Source organism: Cuculus canorus, chromosome 7 (genome assembly GCF_017976375.1).
Source record: "Cuculus canorus isolate bCucCan1 chromosome 7, bCucCan1.pri, whole genome shotgun sequence".
In the NCBI taxonomy this organism is placed as follows: domain Eukaryota; kingdom Metazoa; phylum Chordata; class Aves; order Cuculiformes; family Cuculidae; genus Cuculus; species Cuculus canorus.
In genome coordinates, this window is record NC_071407.1 from 4,482,977 (window position 1) to 4,496,773 (window position 13,797).

The window sequence follows — 13,797 nt, forward strand, 5'->3', positions numbered from 1 at the left end:
TGCACATCAGCTATCAAATGTTCTTTTGGACCTCATGGTATGAAGCCAATACTGTGGACCTCTAATAGCTATTAGTCTATCAGCATTTATGACTTTTCAGTCCATTGAATGTACCCAGTTGTTTAAGAAATCCAGAACCTGGTAAACAAGAAGGAAAAACACCTTCCAAGTGAAGAGAGGCCAAAAGAAACACTCCACACAGAAATGCAGTGCTTGCCAGATGCCAAAATAAAGGTGTAAATAACTTCCTTAGACAAACATCACGTAAATGAGAGTATACGTTCATTAGATTTGGATTTCTGAATGGCTTTAATGCAAGGGTATTTCATAGAACCCAGTAAAATTATGGATAACTGTAGTGTAACAAGAAAGGCATGGGGAATCCAAACACGGGATCAACTCTTCCACTGTCAGGGCAAAACTCCTGGAGTCGCAGAGCCACTCACAGAGAGCAGCATGTCTCCTCTGGTCTTAATTCCACTTCACAAAGCAGACAAAATTAAACAAAAGTGGGTGAAACAAGATAAAGAGCATCTTACTGAAGCAGAGAAGTAATTACTGTACAAAGCTCCCCAGGCTACGTGTACAACACATGCAGTTTCTGCATGGATTTCTAAGGTGACATAGATAGAATCATAAATCATGCTGGTGAAACAAGCCAGAGAAAAATTAGAGCAAGAAAAATAGAACATGAATACTCATACCAGCTGAGGTCAACTCACAATCAACCCTGTAAAAGAAAAAAAAAAAATTGCTTGGATCAAAGTATTATGAGACCCTATTCCAACTTCACATGCTGAAGATCTTCAACCCGCCAACGAAGGCAACAGAGAGGTTCCTCGTAAATCGCTGTTTAAACACTTGACAAGACAGGAGCTTAGTGGTAACTTAAATATAAATTTGAAAAATACTTGCAAGGTTTTCCTGAAATAGGCTTTGCCCTCCCTTAGGACTGGTGTGTGGAACCAAAATGCAATGAGCCTAAAGCTACTACAAGAATCTATTAAAGATGCTTTAGTCCTGTAAAATAACAGGAATAGCAGAGTTTCCAGCTTCTGGCCTTTAATGCCTCAGTACATGGCACTGTTTTTAAATCACAGAATGGCTGAGGTCAGAAGGGACCTTCGGAGGTCATCCTGTCCAACCCCTCACCTCGAGCAGAAGGTTTCTGAATATCTCCAAGGAGGGAGGACTCCGCAACCTCTCTGGGTCAACCTGCTCCAGCGCTCAGTCACACTCACAGGAAAAAAATATTTTAAAAAAAAGGTTTTAGCACACTAAAATGGCCTTTTCAAGAGCAGACTGTCCATTTCATATAAAGCAAAACAATTACCACTTTCCTGCTGCTCAAGCTGTTGGCATGAAACACCTTCAACAACTAGAAATGACAGAATTTTAAAAGTGTGTTGTTAAGGAAAATAAAGGGGGTGCCTACAGGAAAGCTGGGAGGGGCTTTTTTACCAGGGAGGGCAGGGATAGGATGAGAGAGAATGTTTTTAAGCCAGAAGAGGGGAGATTTGTATTAAATATTAGGAAGAAATTTTTGTGAGGGCACTGAGGCCCTGGCCCAGGTTGCCCAGAGCAGTGGTGGCTGCCCCATCCCTGGAGGGGTTCCAGGCCGGGTTGGATGGGGCTTGGAGCCCCTGATCCAGTGGGAGGTGTCCCTGCCCATGGCAGGGGGTGGGACTGGATGATCTTTAAGGTCCCTTCCAACCCAAACTCTTGATGACTCTAAATCCTTCAAATATACAGCCATTTTGTGACAGCACAGAAAATAATCAACACATCTCCAAGACACTGGGTCATCAGCAGGACTTTCCTGACAGAGAGAATCTTCAATTTCTATTTTAGCGGAAAACATTTACAAAGGCAACAGCTGCAGTAGAATCCATTTGCACAGTTCTGAATGAGAACAAAAGAAAATGTTTTCAGGTTGCTGAATACAATCCCTTGACGAAGTTTTAAATGTAAGTTCTCATTTCTCTTATCAAAAATCTATTGCTTGGGCCAACATCATCTGTCTGGTTTGGCCTGTTTCAAGTGGCACCATACAGTTCTTAATACTGTGATTTATTAGTCTTCAGATGTTTTGAGATGAAAACTCACACGTAGTGTCACTGTGCTATGATATTTACTAAATAAAACGATTCTTAGGGAATTTTTGTTTCCACTTCTAAGTTTTCTTCCACAAATACAGTCATAAAATATTTATATTCAGAACATTTATGTTGATGCTTCGCTACACCTGCTTTATGCAATCACAAACTTCATGTAATTTAAAAGCTAAACAGTGACAGCGCTGAATTGAAAAATTAAGATTGCTGCTTTCTTTTCCCACGCTGCTTGTGTAATTCTGTGAAATCTACAATCACAGAAGCACATAATCGTTAAAGTCGGAAAAACCTCTAAGCTCATCTAGTCCAAGCACCAGCCCCACAACACCATGCCTGCTAAATCATGTCCCAAAGTGCCATGGCCACACATTTAAATTACCAGGTATCTTTCTCCCAACTAAGCAGACAGCAGCGTGTTTTAGTTCAAAAAAGAAAAGAAACTGAATAATAAACTGTTTCCCTTGTCACAGTAGTAACTTTTTCCTCTATGGAAGACAGGTTGTTTTCTGTAATGTGTGCTATTATTTGTATCGGAAAATAAATTTGCTGTATCACAATTTAATATACAAATGCTGTGCACTATATATACACACACACATTTGCCTACAAAAAAAACCCACTGTAATGTGGGTTAATTTACATGTGTTCCTTGTAAATGAAACTGAATTCTCTATCTCTAATGCACCAATTGCCCTTAGTGCTGTGCAGGAACAGGACTCAGTTCTTGATTGTACCCATGGTACCTTTTAACAGTTTTTTCTTCTGGAGAGACAGGAAAAGAAAGGAAATCAGTATCAGTTCTTCTATGGACTGTCACATTGAAAACGTTTTACAAAGGTTGCTAACTGCTGAATAGGTAGGAACAGTGCCACAGAAAAACCATCTGTAAATCTACCCAGCAGACATCTTTCAAAGTTAGAGCCTAAAAACCAAGGAGACCGCTTTCAATTAGCTGCCAGGATGAGTTTAACATCTTCCTTATGTCTCTCTCTCTCATAGACAGTAGCAGTAATGACTTCTGTCATCCTCAGCCTCTTCTCTCAAACCCCCCGTATCTCAGATGTCAGTTCCTTAGCAGAATAATCACATTCTTTGAGCAGTTAGATTGGAACAGCATGGATTTTCCTCCTGTTACTGAAGATTAATTTTGGTATCAAGTCATTAGTAAGTTCTATTTTTTTCTTCTTTGAAACAACAGAAATAACCTTAACTGTTTCTGGGCAACTATTTTATTGCTGGGGTCAACTTCACCTATGTTAAGGTACTGTAAAGCTCATCTAACTTAAGCCTTTTATTGATGCCTATCTTTTATTTTTCCCCTAATCTCTTGAGGCACTTACTGGACACACATGTAGGTTGGACAGCTAACGCGTCAATGCCACAGTTCACGTGAAATGAATTCAGGGAGGTGTTCAAGGCCAGGTTGGATGGGGCTTTGAGCATCCTGATCCAGCGGGAGGTGTCCCTGCCCATGGAACTGAATGATCTTTACTATCTATTCTGACCCAAACCAATCTGTGATTCTGTGTGTAGATGTATGCACATATACACACAGATACAGAGACATAGGTGAAAATTACTGAGCTGCAGATATTGCAAAAGGCGTGCCCTTACACAGACAGGTGATTTAGAAGAGCTCAAATTTATTCTGACATCACTGGAGAATTAAAAAAGGCACCCAGACTTCTCACCTGGCTGCAAATGCTACTGATCTGATACACGTGGTGTAAACCCAATAGAAACACCTTCTATTGTGCTAATAGGTTGAAGAGCTGGTAGACAATTAAATGTTTCCAGTAAACAATATACTTCATATTTTCAAATAGAAGGATTTTCAAACAGAAGGATTACAAGTCAAATGCAGGGGGGAAGCTGTTGTCTTTAGTATTGAAAATGTCCAACTGTGTGATAGCAGAGAAGGGGAAAGATCTATAAAGGTAGGAAAGATCTATCTACAGACTTGCTTGAAACTGTTGGAACGGGTTTGGAGGAGGCCACAAAGATGATCAGAGGGCTGGAGCACCTTTGCTGCGAGGACAGGCTGAGAGAGCTGGGGTTGTATTCCTCCTACTGTCAAACCAACAGCAACGGCACTGCAGTGCTGGGAAAACTCAACACTGTTTGGGATGTTATCACTTGGCGAAAAAAATGGCAATACAGCAAAGTGCTTACATTACCTTATTATTAAACGTATTACGCATTCGCAGTTTGGGTCTTAAGTGACTGTAGAGAATTCTCTCTTGGCTTCTCAAAATTTCAAGAATACCATGCAGAAGATTGATAGGATAAAATATTTTTAACATTGATAACTAAGTGGATAATCAATAGGTTTGAAAATGATGTTAAATAATGATGTTAAAAACTTTGCCTATTTCCCAGACACACAGCACACAATGGAACAAGACCTCGGAGAAACTACAACACTAAGGGAAACCACCAAGACAGCAAGCCAGTATCTGTTCCCATCTACAGTCAGAGCCTATTTTAATTCCAAAATGCATCGTATTTAATGAATATTCTATCACTAAATTTTTATATCCATGCCTTGAAAATTGTACCTGAAATGAGACTTATGCTTTTACTTTAATTACGGTTTTTATTTGCAGCTATTTTATATTTTTTTTTCTGTGTTACCAAAAGCATTACCAGAATGAAGGAGAAAAAAAAAAATAGAATCCTCTCTTTCTCTCTTCGTATTTGCACCCTGACCAATCTCTTCTCTGGTTCCAAAATCCTCTTAAAATCAGGTAAGATTCATTTGACTTATCTATGGATCACCAGTACCGTTTCCTGCAGAAACAAACTCCACAATTTGGGCAACTCTATACAGGAATAAAAATCATGATACTGAAGAAAATCTAACAGTTCATAATGACTACATTCATCAAAATGTCTTAAAGATGTAAACAGATATATGGGCTTTATACCACAAACTATAATATATCAACGCAGATAAAGCCTCAAAATAATTATTATTTTTATTTTTTAAAGCATTCTTTATTCTAAGTAGCTCCTGTTTAAATCATGTCTACCAATAAAAAATATGTACTCTTACAGACTGGGTTTGAAAAAACAAGTCATAAAATTTATAATTTTACTGGTCTTATAAATTGATTTTAGCCATTACTGCACTACACATAATTCACTAAAGGTGATAGAATGCTTATTTGGTTGATAGCTAATGTATCCCTGAAGAATAAAAGCTATATTAATACATCATTTTGCCATAAAGGTGATATAGGCAGCGAAGGAACATTTTGTCAACTTCAGGAAATAAGAGAACTATTAAGAATTATTTAAAGCACCATAAAGCAGCAGCAAAATGTGCAATTGTCAATAGTGGTGGGCATTAATCTTTCCATCCCCTTGAACACACTTTCTCCATATTGTGTCTGAATGTACCAGATGTGCAGCTTTATGCATTGACTACTGCATGTTAAAGCACTGAGGAACAAGTGAAGCCTTTAAGTGAATAAATATCCCTTGAGAAGCAAAGGTCCAGCTAAATAAACATCAATAATAGAGAAGAAAAAGTCATGGGACAAAATATTCTTGCACCCTTCTAGATTCAATTCCAGCTACTTTAATGACTTTTCATATTGAATAGATCCCCCCTCCCTCATTAGCTATAAGGGAAGGAGTTACTGTCAACTTTAAAATCACCCATGCAAGCAAAAAAGCAGCCCTACGGCTATATAGAAAAAACATCTGGAGTATTGGACTTCATTCTCTCTTTCATTTCAAGGAGAATCCTCCAGTGCAGCAATTACAGAACTAAACAGATTGAACAGGTTAAGGTACCTCAAAATCCGCGGTGTACCGGGCTTTTCCATTTGAGCTATACACAAAGAAGACTTGTTGGTCTGTTAAATACATAATTTTTCCGCTAGCATCACACATTTATACAAATAAGTACTATCAGGCTTTATGGTAGATACTGAACTTCACCTGTAAGTACCTTCTCACTGCTTTTAATGGGATTGTTTACAAGGAACGAAATGATGCTTCTCTGAAATACCAACATTTAAGGTCTTGCTCCCAAAACACGGTTTCTTTCTCCTCCTTTCAATTACTGGGAAAAAATCTTTAAATCACCATCTTGTGCTCAGAGCACCAGAAGCAAAATGAAAAACGATGATTCTGAATGCAAAGTTTCTCTTAAAAATATTAATCTGATTTTGAATCATTAATTTAGCTGACCAACTCATCTGCTTCACCGAATAAATAGTTAACCTTTAAAGAAAAGATAATTTCATGTTACATTTAAAAAGTTCAATTCACATCACACAAAAGGTCATTTCCATTTATTTTTTTTTTTCCTCCCAGCGGAGCGACCTACCTGTACACTGTCCTCCGTTGGTGGGATCCCCGTAATAGCCTGGCATGCACGTTTCGCATTGCTTTCCTGTTGTTAGGTTTTTACACTGATCACAGACATTACTGTTGATGCAGGTGCTGTGGCCGTTGCACTGGCAAGCTAGAATTTATAACATTTAGAAAGCCATTACTAAATTGCTCTTGGGAACAAAATAAATTCATATGTGAATATAAAATTACACTGAAATGTAATTCTGAGGAGTTTAATCCCAACTAACGACCAGCATATATATTTGTACTTTGACAGAGAACCTCTTTAAAATAGCATTGTGGCAAGAATTCACAACAGATCGCAGACGTTGACTATGTAGCGACATGTGAGTTTAAGGTGTGGGTTTTTTGCCATAGAAAGCGACTGAATCCAGCTTAATCAAAGCTTTAAAATGCTGCCCAGTCGCCTAAGAACTGTGTTGAGAGGCAGTAAGTCACCAGCTGAGACCAAATGAAAACCCCATCCCTGAATGCAATCTACTGTGAAGGGTTTGAAAGGCGACTGTGATGGAGAACGTGAACAACTCACACGCAAACTTATAGTTACTGGGGAGAGAGAACTTGAAAGAAAAAAAAATGAACTAAAGAGAGGCTTATTTTCAACAGTTCTTGATCCTTCCATTAGCTTTGGCATACCAAGGGGTTTTAAGGACATCGGGACCACAACAAACAGCTCAGTCCCACCTCACTCTTGTGGAAGTGAAAAAAAAATGGACTCCTATTGACATCATTTTTTTTTACACCTGACCTTAAAAGCATTAAATTACTTTCTGCCAAATAACAGCACTATAAATATTGATCTCGCACCACACTTCCACTCCAGTCCTCTACAGGTGGGAGAAACTCGGGAAATACTGAGCACTATTGTAGCAAACCCACAAAGTGAATCCTGCCAGAACCATTGATCCTGCTGCCAAGAACTGGCTGAAGGACCAAGAGGTTTTGAAGGACAACCTGTCCATAGAGGGGGACATCAGAGCTCAGAGAGCTCTGCAGATGAGTAATCTGTCAATGACAGCACCTTGTCTAATGTCAGACTATGTCAAACCTGTCAATTCTTCACTGGGGAAGGGTGTGTAGGATGCAGCAGAGGACACCTATTGTAGGAAGAGCATTTTTTTAAAAGAAATTTGGATTTTTAATCTAAATGTCACAGTGATGTCTTGGCTGGGGGGAAAAAAAATATTCTCACTATATGATTTAAAAGTTTTTAGAGCTGTTTAGAATTCAGTAACTTAATACATTTACAGTCATCGCCAGGCTTGGCTCATAAACCTCCCAAGTTTACGATTCCTTCACTCTTCAGTAGCCCTCCCTACAGAATCCTGTAAACCAATATGTCTGTACAACTGGGAAAGAAGTTTTCTCACTGTCTTGACTAAATATCTTAGAGATTACAAGTTTTCTTCTTCCGGAGAATCCTTGATGATTACACAACTCTGTGTGTCCTCCTCCAGGCACTTTGCCCTTCGGCGGTTTGTTGCCCATCTCAGAAAACATGAAAATATCAGTAACTGCGGCCCCACTTGGGCTTTGGTTTCTGGTTTTTACGCATTAAATAGCTTAAAGAAAATGTTAAAGAAAAATGTATCAAAAGTAAACACAGATAGTGCTTTAAATTGGTGTTCTATTATACTAAAATTGCCTTATTAAGATTGTACTGTAACGTAGGCACCATTATTCATTTTTATATTCTATAACTAGTCAGTCACTGACTTATAAATTTTCCATTCTTCCCAATGCTTAGTTTGTATTTCTTATTTTTTGTGTTATTCAAAGAATAATGAAAGTAAATTTAATTAAAGGCATTTTTAATTGTGAATTTTAGTTTTCCAGAAGCCATTATGTTACCTGGTTATATGTGATAACTCTTAAATATAACATTTTGTTAGGAAAGAAAAAAGAAGAAAGTTTAAAGCAAGTTCAGAAAAATATATTTACAGTAAGAACCAATACAATCTACAACTGACATGACACACCATTTGAAAAGTATATTATATATTTGTCAATTTACTTAAAAATATGTATCTTATTGAGAGGAGTGAAAAGGCAGAAGAACTGCAAAATTCAACATCTTTCTGTGATACAGATGAGTGCAAACAAACTGCAGACATCAGTATTAAATAATGACAATAATAATTTAAATAATGAGACATTGTCATGATCATTTATATACGAACTAGGAGTTAAAAGATTAAAAAAATATTTTTTTCTTTAAGTGATTTTAATGTACATCACTGGCAGGAGCAGAATAATCTTCCTCACACATACAAACGTGATTTAGCTGAATCTTTGGTGAGGCTGCCCTGGAGATAAGCAATTATCCATCCAATGTTCTTTTAACCTCTGTGTTGAAATGGCTGGTGAGGCTGGAAATTGTTAATAATTATAGTTTTAAGGAAATACTTAATACAAGGAAAATATATTAAAAGGATGTTTGCATTAGAATCTGGATCTAGTGTAAAAATACTTCATCTAGCTGCAAACAAACTAGTTAGCATCAATTCACACTGCTTTTTCGGAGGAAAAATTTAGACTGTAAAGACAAATTTGGACCTGCACTCTACCTAAACTGCTCTTCTGCAAGAAGAAATGTCAACGCTATTTATTTTTCTCCTTTTTTCATATATACTTGCTATTTTGAAATCCGTTGAAAAAAATATAAAAATATATTCATATCCAAAGAAATACAAGGACAGCTGCTTTGAGGACTACCGATTTCAAAATGACCAATCACAAAAAGCAACATTTTTCTGCTACCTGCTGAATACTACTTTTAAATATTTGGAATGAGAGAAAATGAGAATGAATTTAAAACACTTATCACTCACACAATTGCCTAGAGGCACTATAAAGAGCATAGCTAGGAACTACAAGGAAAACTAAATGCATACATGAACGAACATGAACGGTTTAGCCAATCGTTCATCAATGTGGCAGAATAATCTTCAAACTATGCTATAACCCATTTATTTCTTTTTCTATCCAAGCTACGAAGTGTTCAGTAGGCTGATATCAACTTAGTATCAATCCTATCTTCTTTCAAGTACATCAAATGATTGCTCTGCTTAGGAAAATAAACTGTGCGTGTATAGTCCATTATAGATATATTTTCAGTAAATGAAAACAAAAGGTTAGAAACGATACTTTGAGCCTCTAGCAATCAAAATGAAATTTTACATCAATTGAAATTGTACTCCTATCATTTCTGTAGGATTTGCCTCTTAAAGTTATAAAACTGGTGGGTTTTTAAACTGAAGAGGATCTTCAGTGAATTCTTGGTCAGAACACACAATGAATACTGATTTTTATCCATAAAGAATAAACGTTAAGCAAATAAGGTGATGAAATCTGCAAACTCAAACATTTTAGATAAGCAATACATTTATGTATTACAATTTCACTAGTTGTAGATACTATGTATTCCAGTGAAAATTGTTCTGGTTTGAGCTAAAGTAGTACCAGTTTTGTAACCTCAGCTCAGTCTCGTCTAAGTAAATTCATTTTCTGAAGTTAACTCCACATTTTTCAGACAGTGTTTCTCTCTACAAGTGATAACACGGGGCACCAGGATGCAGAGAGGCCATTGCTTATCCTTACTCTATAGAAACCAAGGCCATCCTCAAGCTGGTGGAATGCTCCAAGTGAAGGGGTGAAAAAGGGTGACACCTGCAGGGAGGGGCGGACAGGATAGGTGACCCCAAACTGACCAGAGGATTTCATTTCATATATGCCATAGTTGGTACGAAACTCAGGGTCACGGTCTCTTTGATGGCCAACATCCACCAAGGACCTCTTCCGCCTGTCTGTCGGGCATTTTGATGCGTGCATTCCTGAATCCAACTCCCTCCTAGCCTGGAACCTTTCCCCATGCCTGTAATGTCATTCTACTGTTTCCACAAACTTACTAGAAGGGTTTTTTTTGTTCAGAAAATGGTATTAGATGGAGTTCTTTGCTTTTTAACTTAGAACATTTGACAGCGTTCACTCGGTTTTAAGTTTCATCTCATTATTCTAAAACATAGGGAGAAAAAAAATCTACTCTCTACCTAAAGTTGCCAAACCCAAAACTTTCTTTAGGGATTCTGCTTTCTAAATAATATAGTGATACATACACTTTCATATATATATTTATAAACACACATATATATGCACAAACAGAGAATATGCTCATGAAAAAGGTACCCAGGAGAGCTGCATGTACCCACAAAAGCTTTGATCCTAGAGAAGTTCCCGCTTCCAAATTCATCAGCAAAAGCAACACTTGGTAGAAAAATAGTTTTAGCACAATTGTACCATTTATTCTAAAGAAAAGTTTTCAAGCTGCCTTTTAAAGTGTGTTATTTATTGTAAATTCCCTGGGGGGGGACTGTCAAACTCCCCGCTGGGCTTTTCATTTGCCTGCACTGCTGCACCAGTGCTTTTGGGATTTAAGTATTTCCATAGAGGAGGCTGTACCAGCCCAGTTTCCAGTGTCTTAAAGCACCTCATGTCTCGCACACTTTTCCAATGAACTTAAAAATCAAAATACTATAGTCAGACTGGTGTGGCTTAAATTTAGACTCCAGAGATTCTCTTTGAGATTTGCAAATAAATGGCAATTTTGGTTAAACTATTTGCATTAAATTTGACCTGTGAATCTCAATGACAGCGAGCATATTTGTTTTCAGTAGACAGAGACAAAAAAACCCCTATATTTTGGAAATACTTTGGAAAAATGACTCTCTTGTGTAAATGTTGATTTTATTACTCAAAACAAAGAAACATCTCTTATTTCATATACAAGAAAGAATGGAAGCAGACCTTACCTGGGCATTGGATAAATGACCACTCATAATTTTTCTCTTTTGGACACAGACCAGCATCAAGCACCATTTCATTGGAGTTTGTGCCAACAGGCTTCATTGGGCCTCTTGATGATCCTTCCAAACACTGCCCTTTTCCAGTGTTACTGGGATCGTTACACCATCCGCACCCGGGTTGCTCCAAACATTGTCCACAGGTCCTCAGTCCAGAGCAGTTTTGAGCTTTATAACATGGAATACATTCTTAATGCAAGGGTTTAAGGGCTCTTTTTTTTAATAAGAAGCTAGGATTTTACAACAGCTGATGTAGAAACAATTTTGCATTACTATGGCCTTGTGCAAATTAACAAATTTGGTAACATCAGTGAGAATATCTCCATTTTCTTTAGAAGCTGTAACTCTTCAGAAATCACAAAATACACAGCAGGTGCTTGTTGCGCCACAATGGAACAACGAAGGTTTCAAATAAACAAAGATAATGAGGCAGAACAACAACATTACACATCTTCATTAAAACCCATGAGAAAATATATATTCTGTGCTTATTAATATATATTATGGATGTGTATATTACTAATTTTATTGACCTAAACAGGCCTTCCAAGAGGAAAACTCTAGAATTCAAGACGAAGTCATTAATCCAAATAAGAGTGATTATAAAAATAAAAAAATTGTGATAATTTAAATTCAATCCAAACACTTATTTGGGTACGACGTAACCCAGGATCACTCCTAAGTATTCATCTACAAACATGACTCTGTATTCTTCTACAGAACTTTTGAAACAATTTGAGATAATGCATATTCTTTGAAAAAATCTACAAGTCATATTTCGATCCCATTTAATTAAACATATCGTAAGAGATTTGTCTGTTAGAGTAAATCGGGTTACATTTTTAATTTGCATATTAAAAATCAAATCTTTACCCAGTTCTTTTACATTCTTTATTTAAATAATTAAATTTCTCATAGAAACTGTCTACCTCATATTTTCAGCAATCTGTTTAGAAGCAAATAATATTCATATTCAGAAGTTACTGCCATTTCTTATTAATAAGAAATTAACAATTTAGTCAATTTAGTATCTTCAGGAACAACATTAGAGATCACAAGTTTGAGCTTTTTCTGTTACAGTTTTTGAAATTAATGCTGTAACACTGAACCAAATAAATATCAGAATCACTTGAACCTTAATCACTATGAATCCCTGTTTCTTCTCACATTAACTTTGTAGATACTTAAATTCTAAAGCATACAAGATCTTCAGGAAGATCCTACCAGGAAGCCAAAAGTAGTCTGTTTCTTTTTAAAAATAAAGTATTTTAAAGGTTTGTGGAGGTTTTTTGGAGGATGTTCAAATGGCTGTTACGTGGGTATAATCTCTCAATTTGGCTCAGCTGCAGCCAGGACACTTTACCCACCTAATGCTCACGTTCACACCTATCTGGACCACTCTGCTCCAGAAATGCAACACTTGAATCCATGCTCTAGAGGCTACCAGTGAGCAGAACCATTTAATTCCTAATCAAATAAACTGATAGCAGTAGGGAGCTAACTACTCTGACCTCAGCAATTACTACAAATATTTAAAAGTAATTAAAGTAGTCTACGTATACATGCAGATATCAGAAAACAGACAGTTAAGCTGAATGAGATCTCAAAAGGACTTTACACAGTGCAGAAAGCTGCAGCACGAGCTCCTGTATCAGGCTTGGAAGAATCCAAATAGGAGGAAACGTTTCGAGGTTCTCAAATACGGAAAAAGGGAGGGAGAAGAAAAAAAGAAAAGCAGCTCAACCGTTCTTGCAAATCAACGACAATCATGTGGCACGAAACAGTTTTAAGCCAGATCTCATTAGATCCAAAGCTAAATGACACAAATTCTGGTTTTTGAACACATTAGTGGGTCAGCAGAAAAATAAAGACCACTGTTCTGTACTGGTTGGTTTCCCTGTCAGAGACACACTGGAGATGATCCAAAGAATTCTCAGGTTGCTATTTATAAAGATAGGTCTAAAGAAGTATCAGCTGAATTATCTTCACGGGAAAGAAATCAGAAGCAAAAGGGAAAATCCTCAGATATTCTCCGTAGCGGTATTCAGCCGCAGAATTGGAAAGACAACTGAGAAGTTATGGCTTATGGAAGAGGGGGATACTTGAGCAGAATTTTCTAGTCCACGCTGAACCTGAAGAGTAGAACCTGAATTAGCATCTGACACTTACCAAGCGTAACAATTTACTAGAACAGGTCAACGTTTTACTGATTTGTTATATTTTATTATTATCAGAATATATTATGATTATTTTAGATGATCATTAGAGATGAAGTAATCTCTACGAAGCTAGGGATACAGGCTCTGCAGGTTCCACGTTCCTTGGCCAGTTTTACCTGAAAGAAAAGCATTTGCCTGTGCCTTATCTTCCTTTAACCCCAAAATATGTAGTGGCCTGGTACCTAGAACCATTCTTCTCTCCTGAGATCAGAATATGTCAATGGTTCCTATCACAGA

General features: G+C 37.2%; 1 protein-coding gene across 4 annotated transcripts in view; it reads right to left on the reverse strand.

The window, feature by feature from the left end:
- ATRNL1 (attractin like 1) overlaps nt 1-13,797 on the reverse strand; it is a 511,034-nt gene that overhangs the window by 375,785 nt on the left and 121,452 nt on the right. For all 4 annotated transcript variants that reach the window (XM_054070985.1, XM_009570598.2, XM_054070987.1 and 1 more), the window contains exons 18-19: nt 11,291-11,509; nt 6,454-6,591 (exon numbers count right to left, since the gene is read on the reverse strand). In XM_054070985.1, the coding sequence (XP_053926960.1) occupies nt 6,454-6,591; nt 11,291-11,509 (357 nt within the window). The remainder of the gene's footprint in view (nt 1-6,453; nt 6,592-11,290; nt 11,510-13,797) is intronic.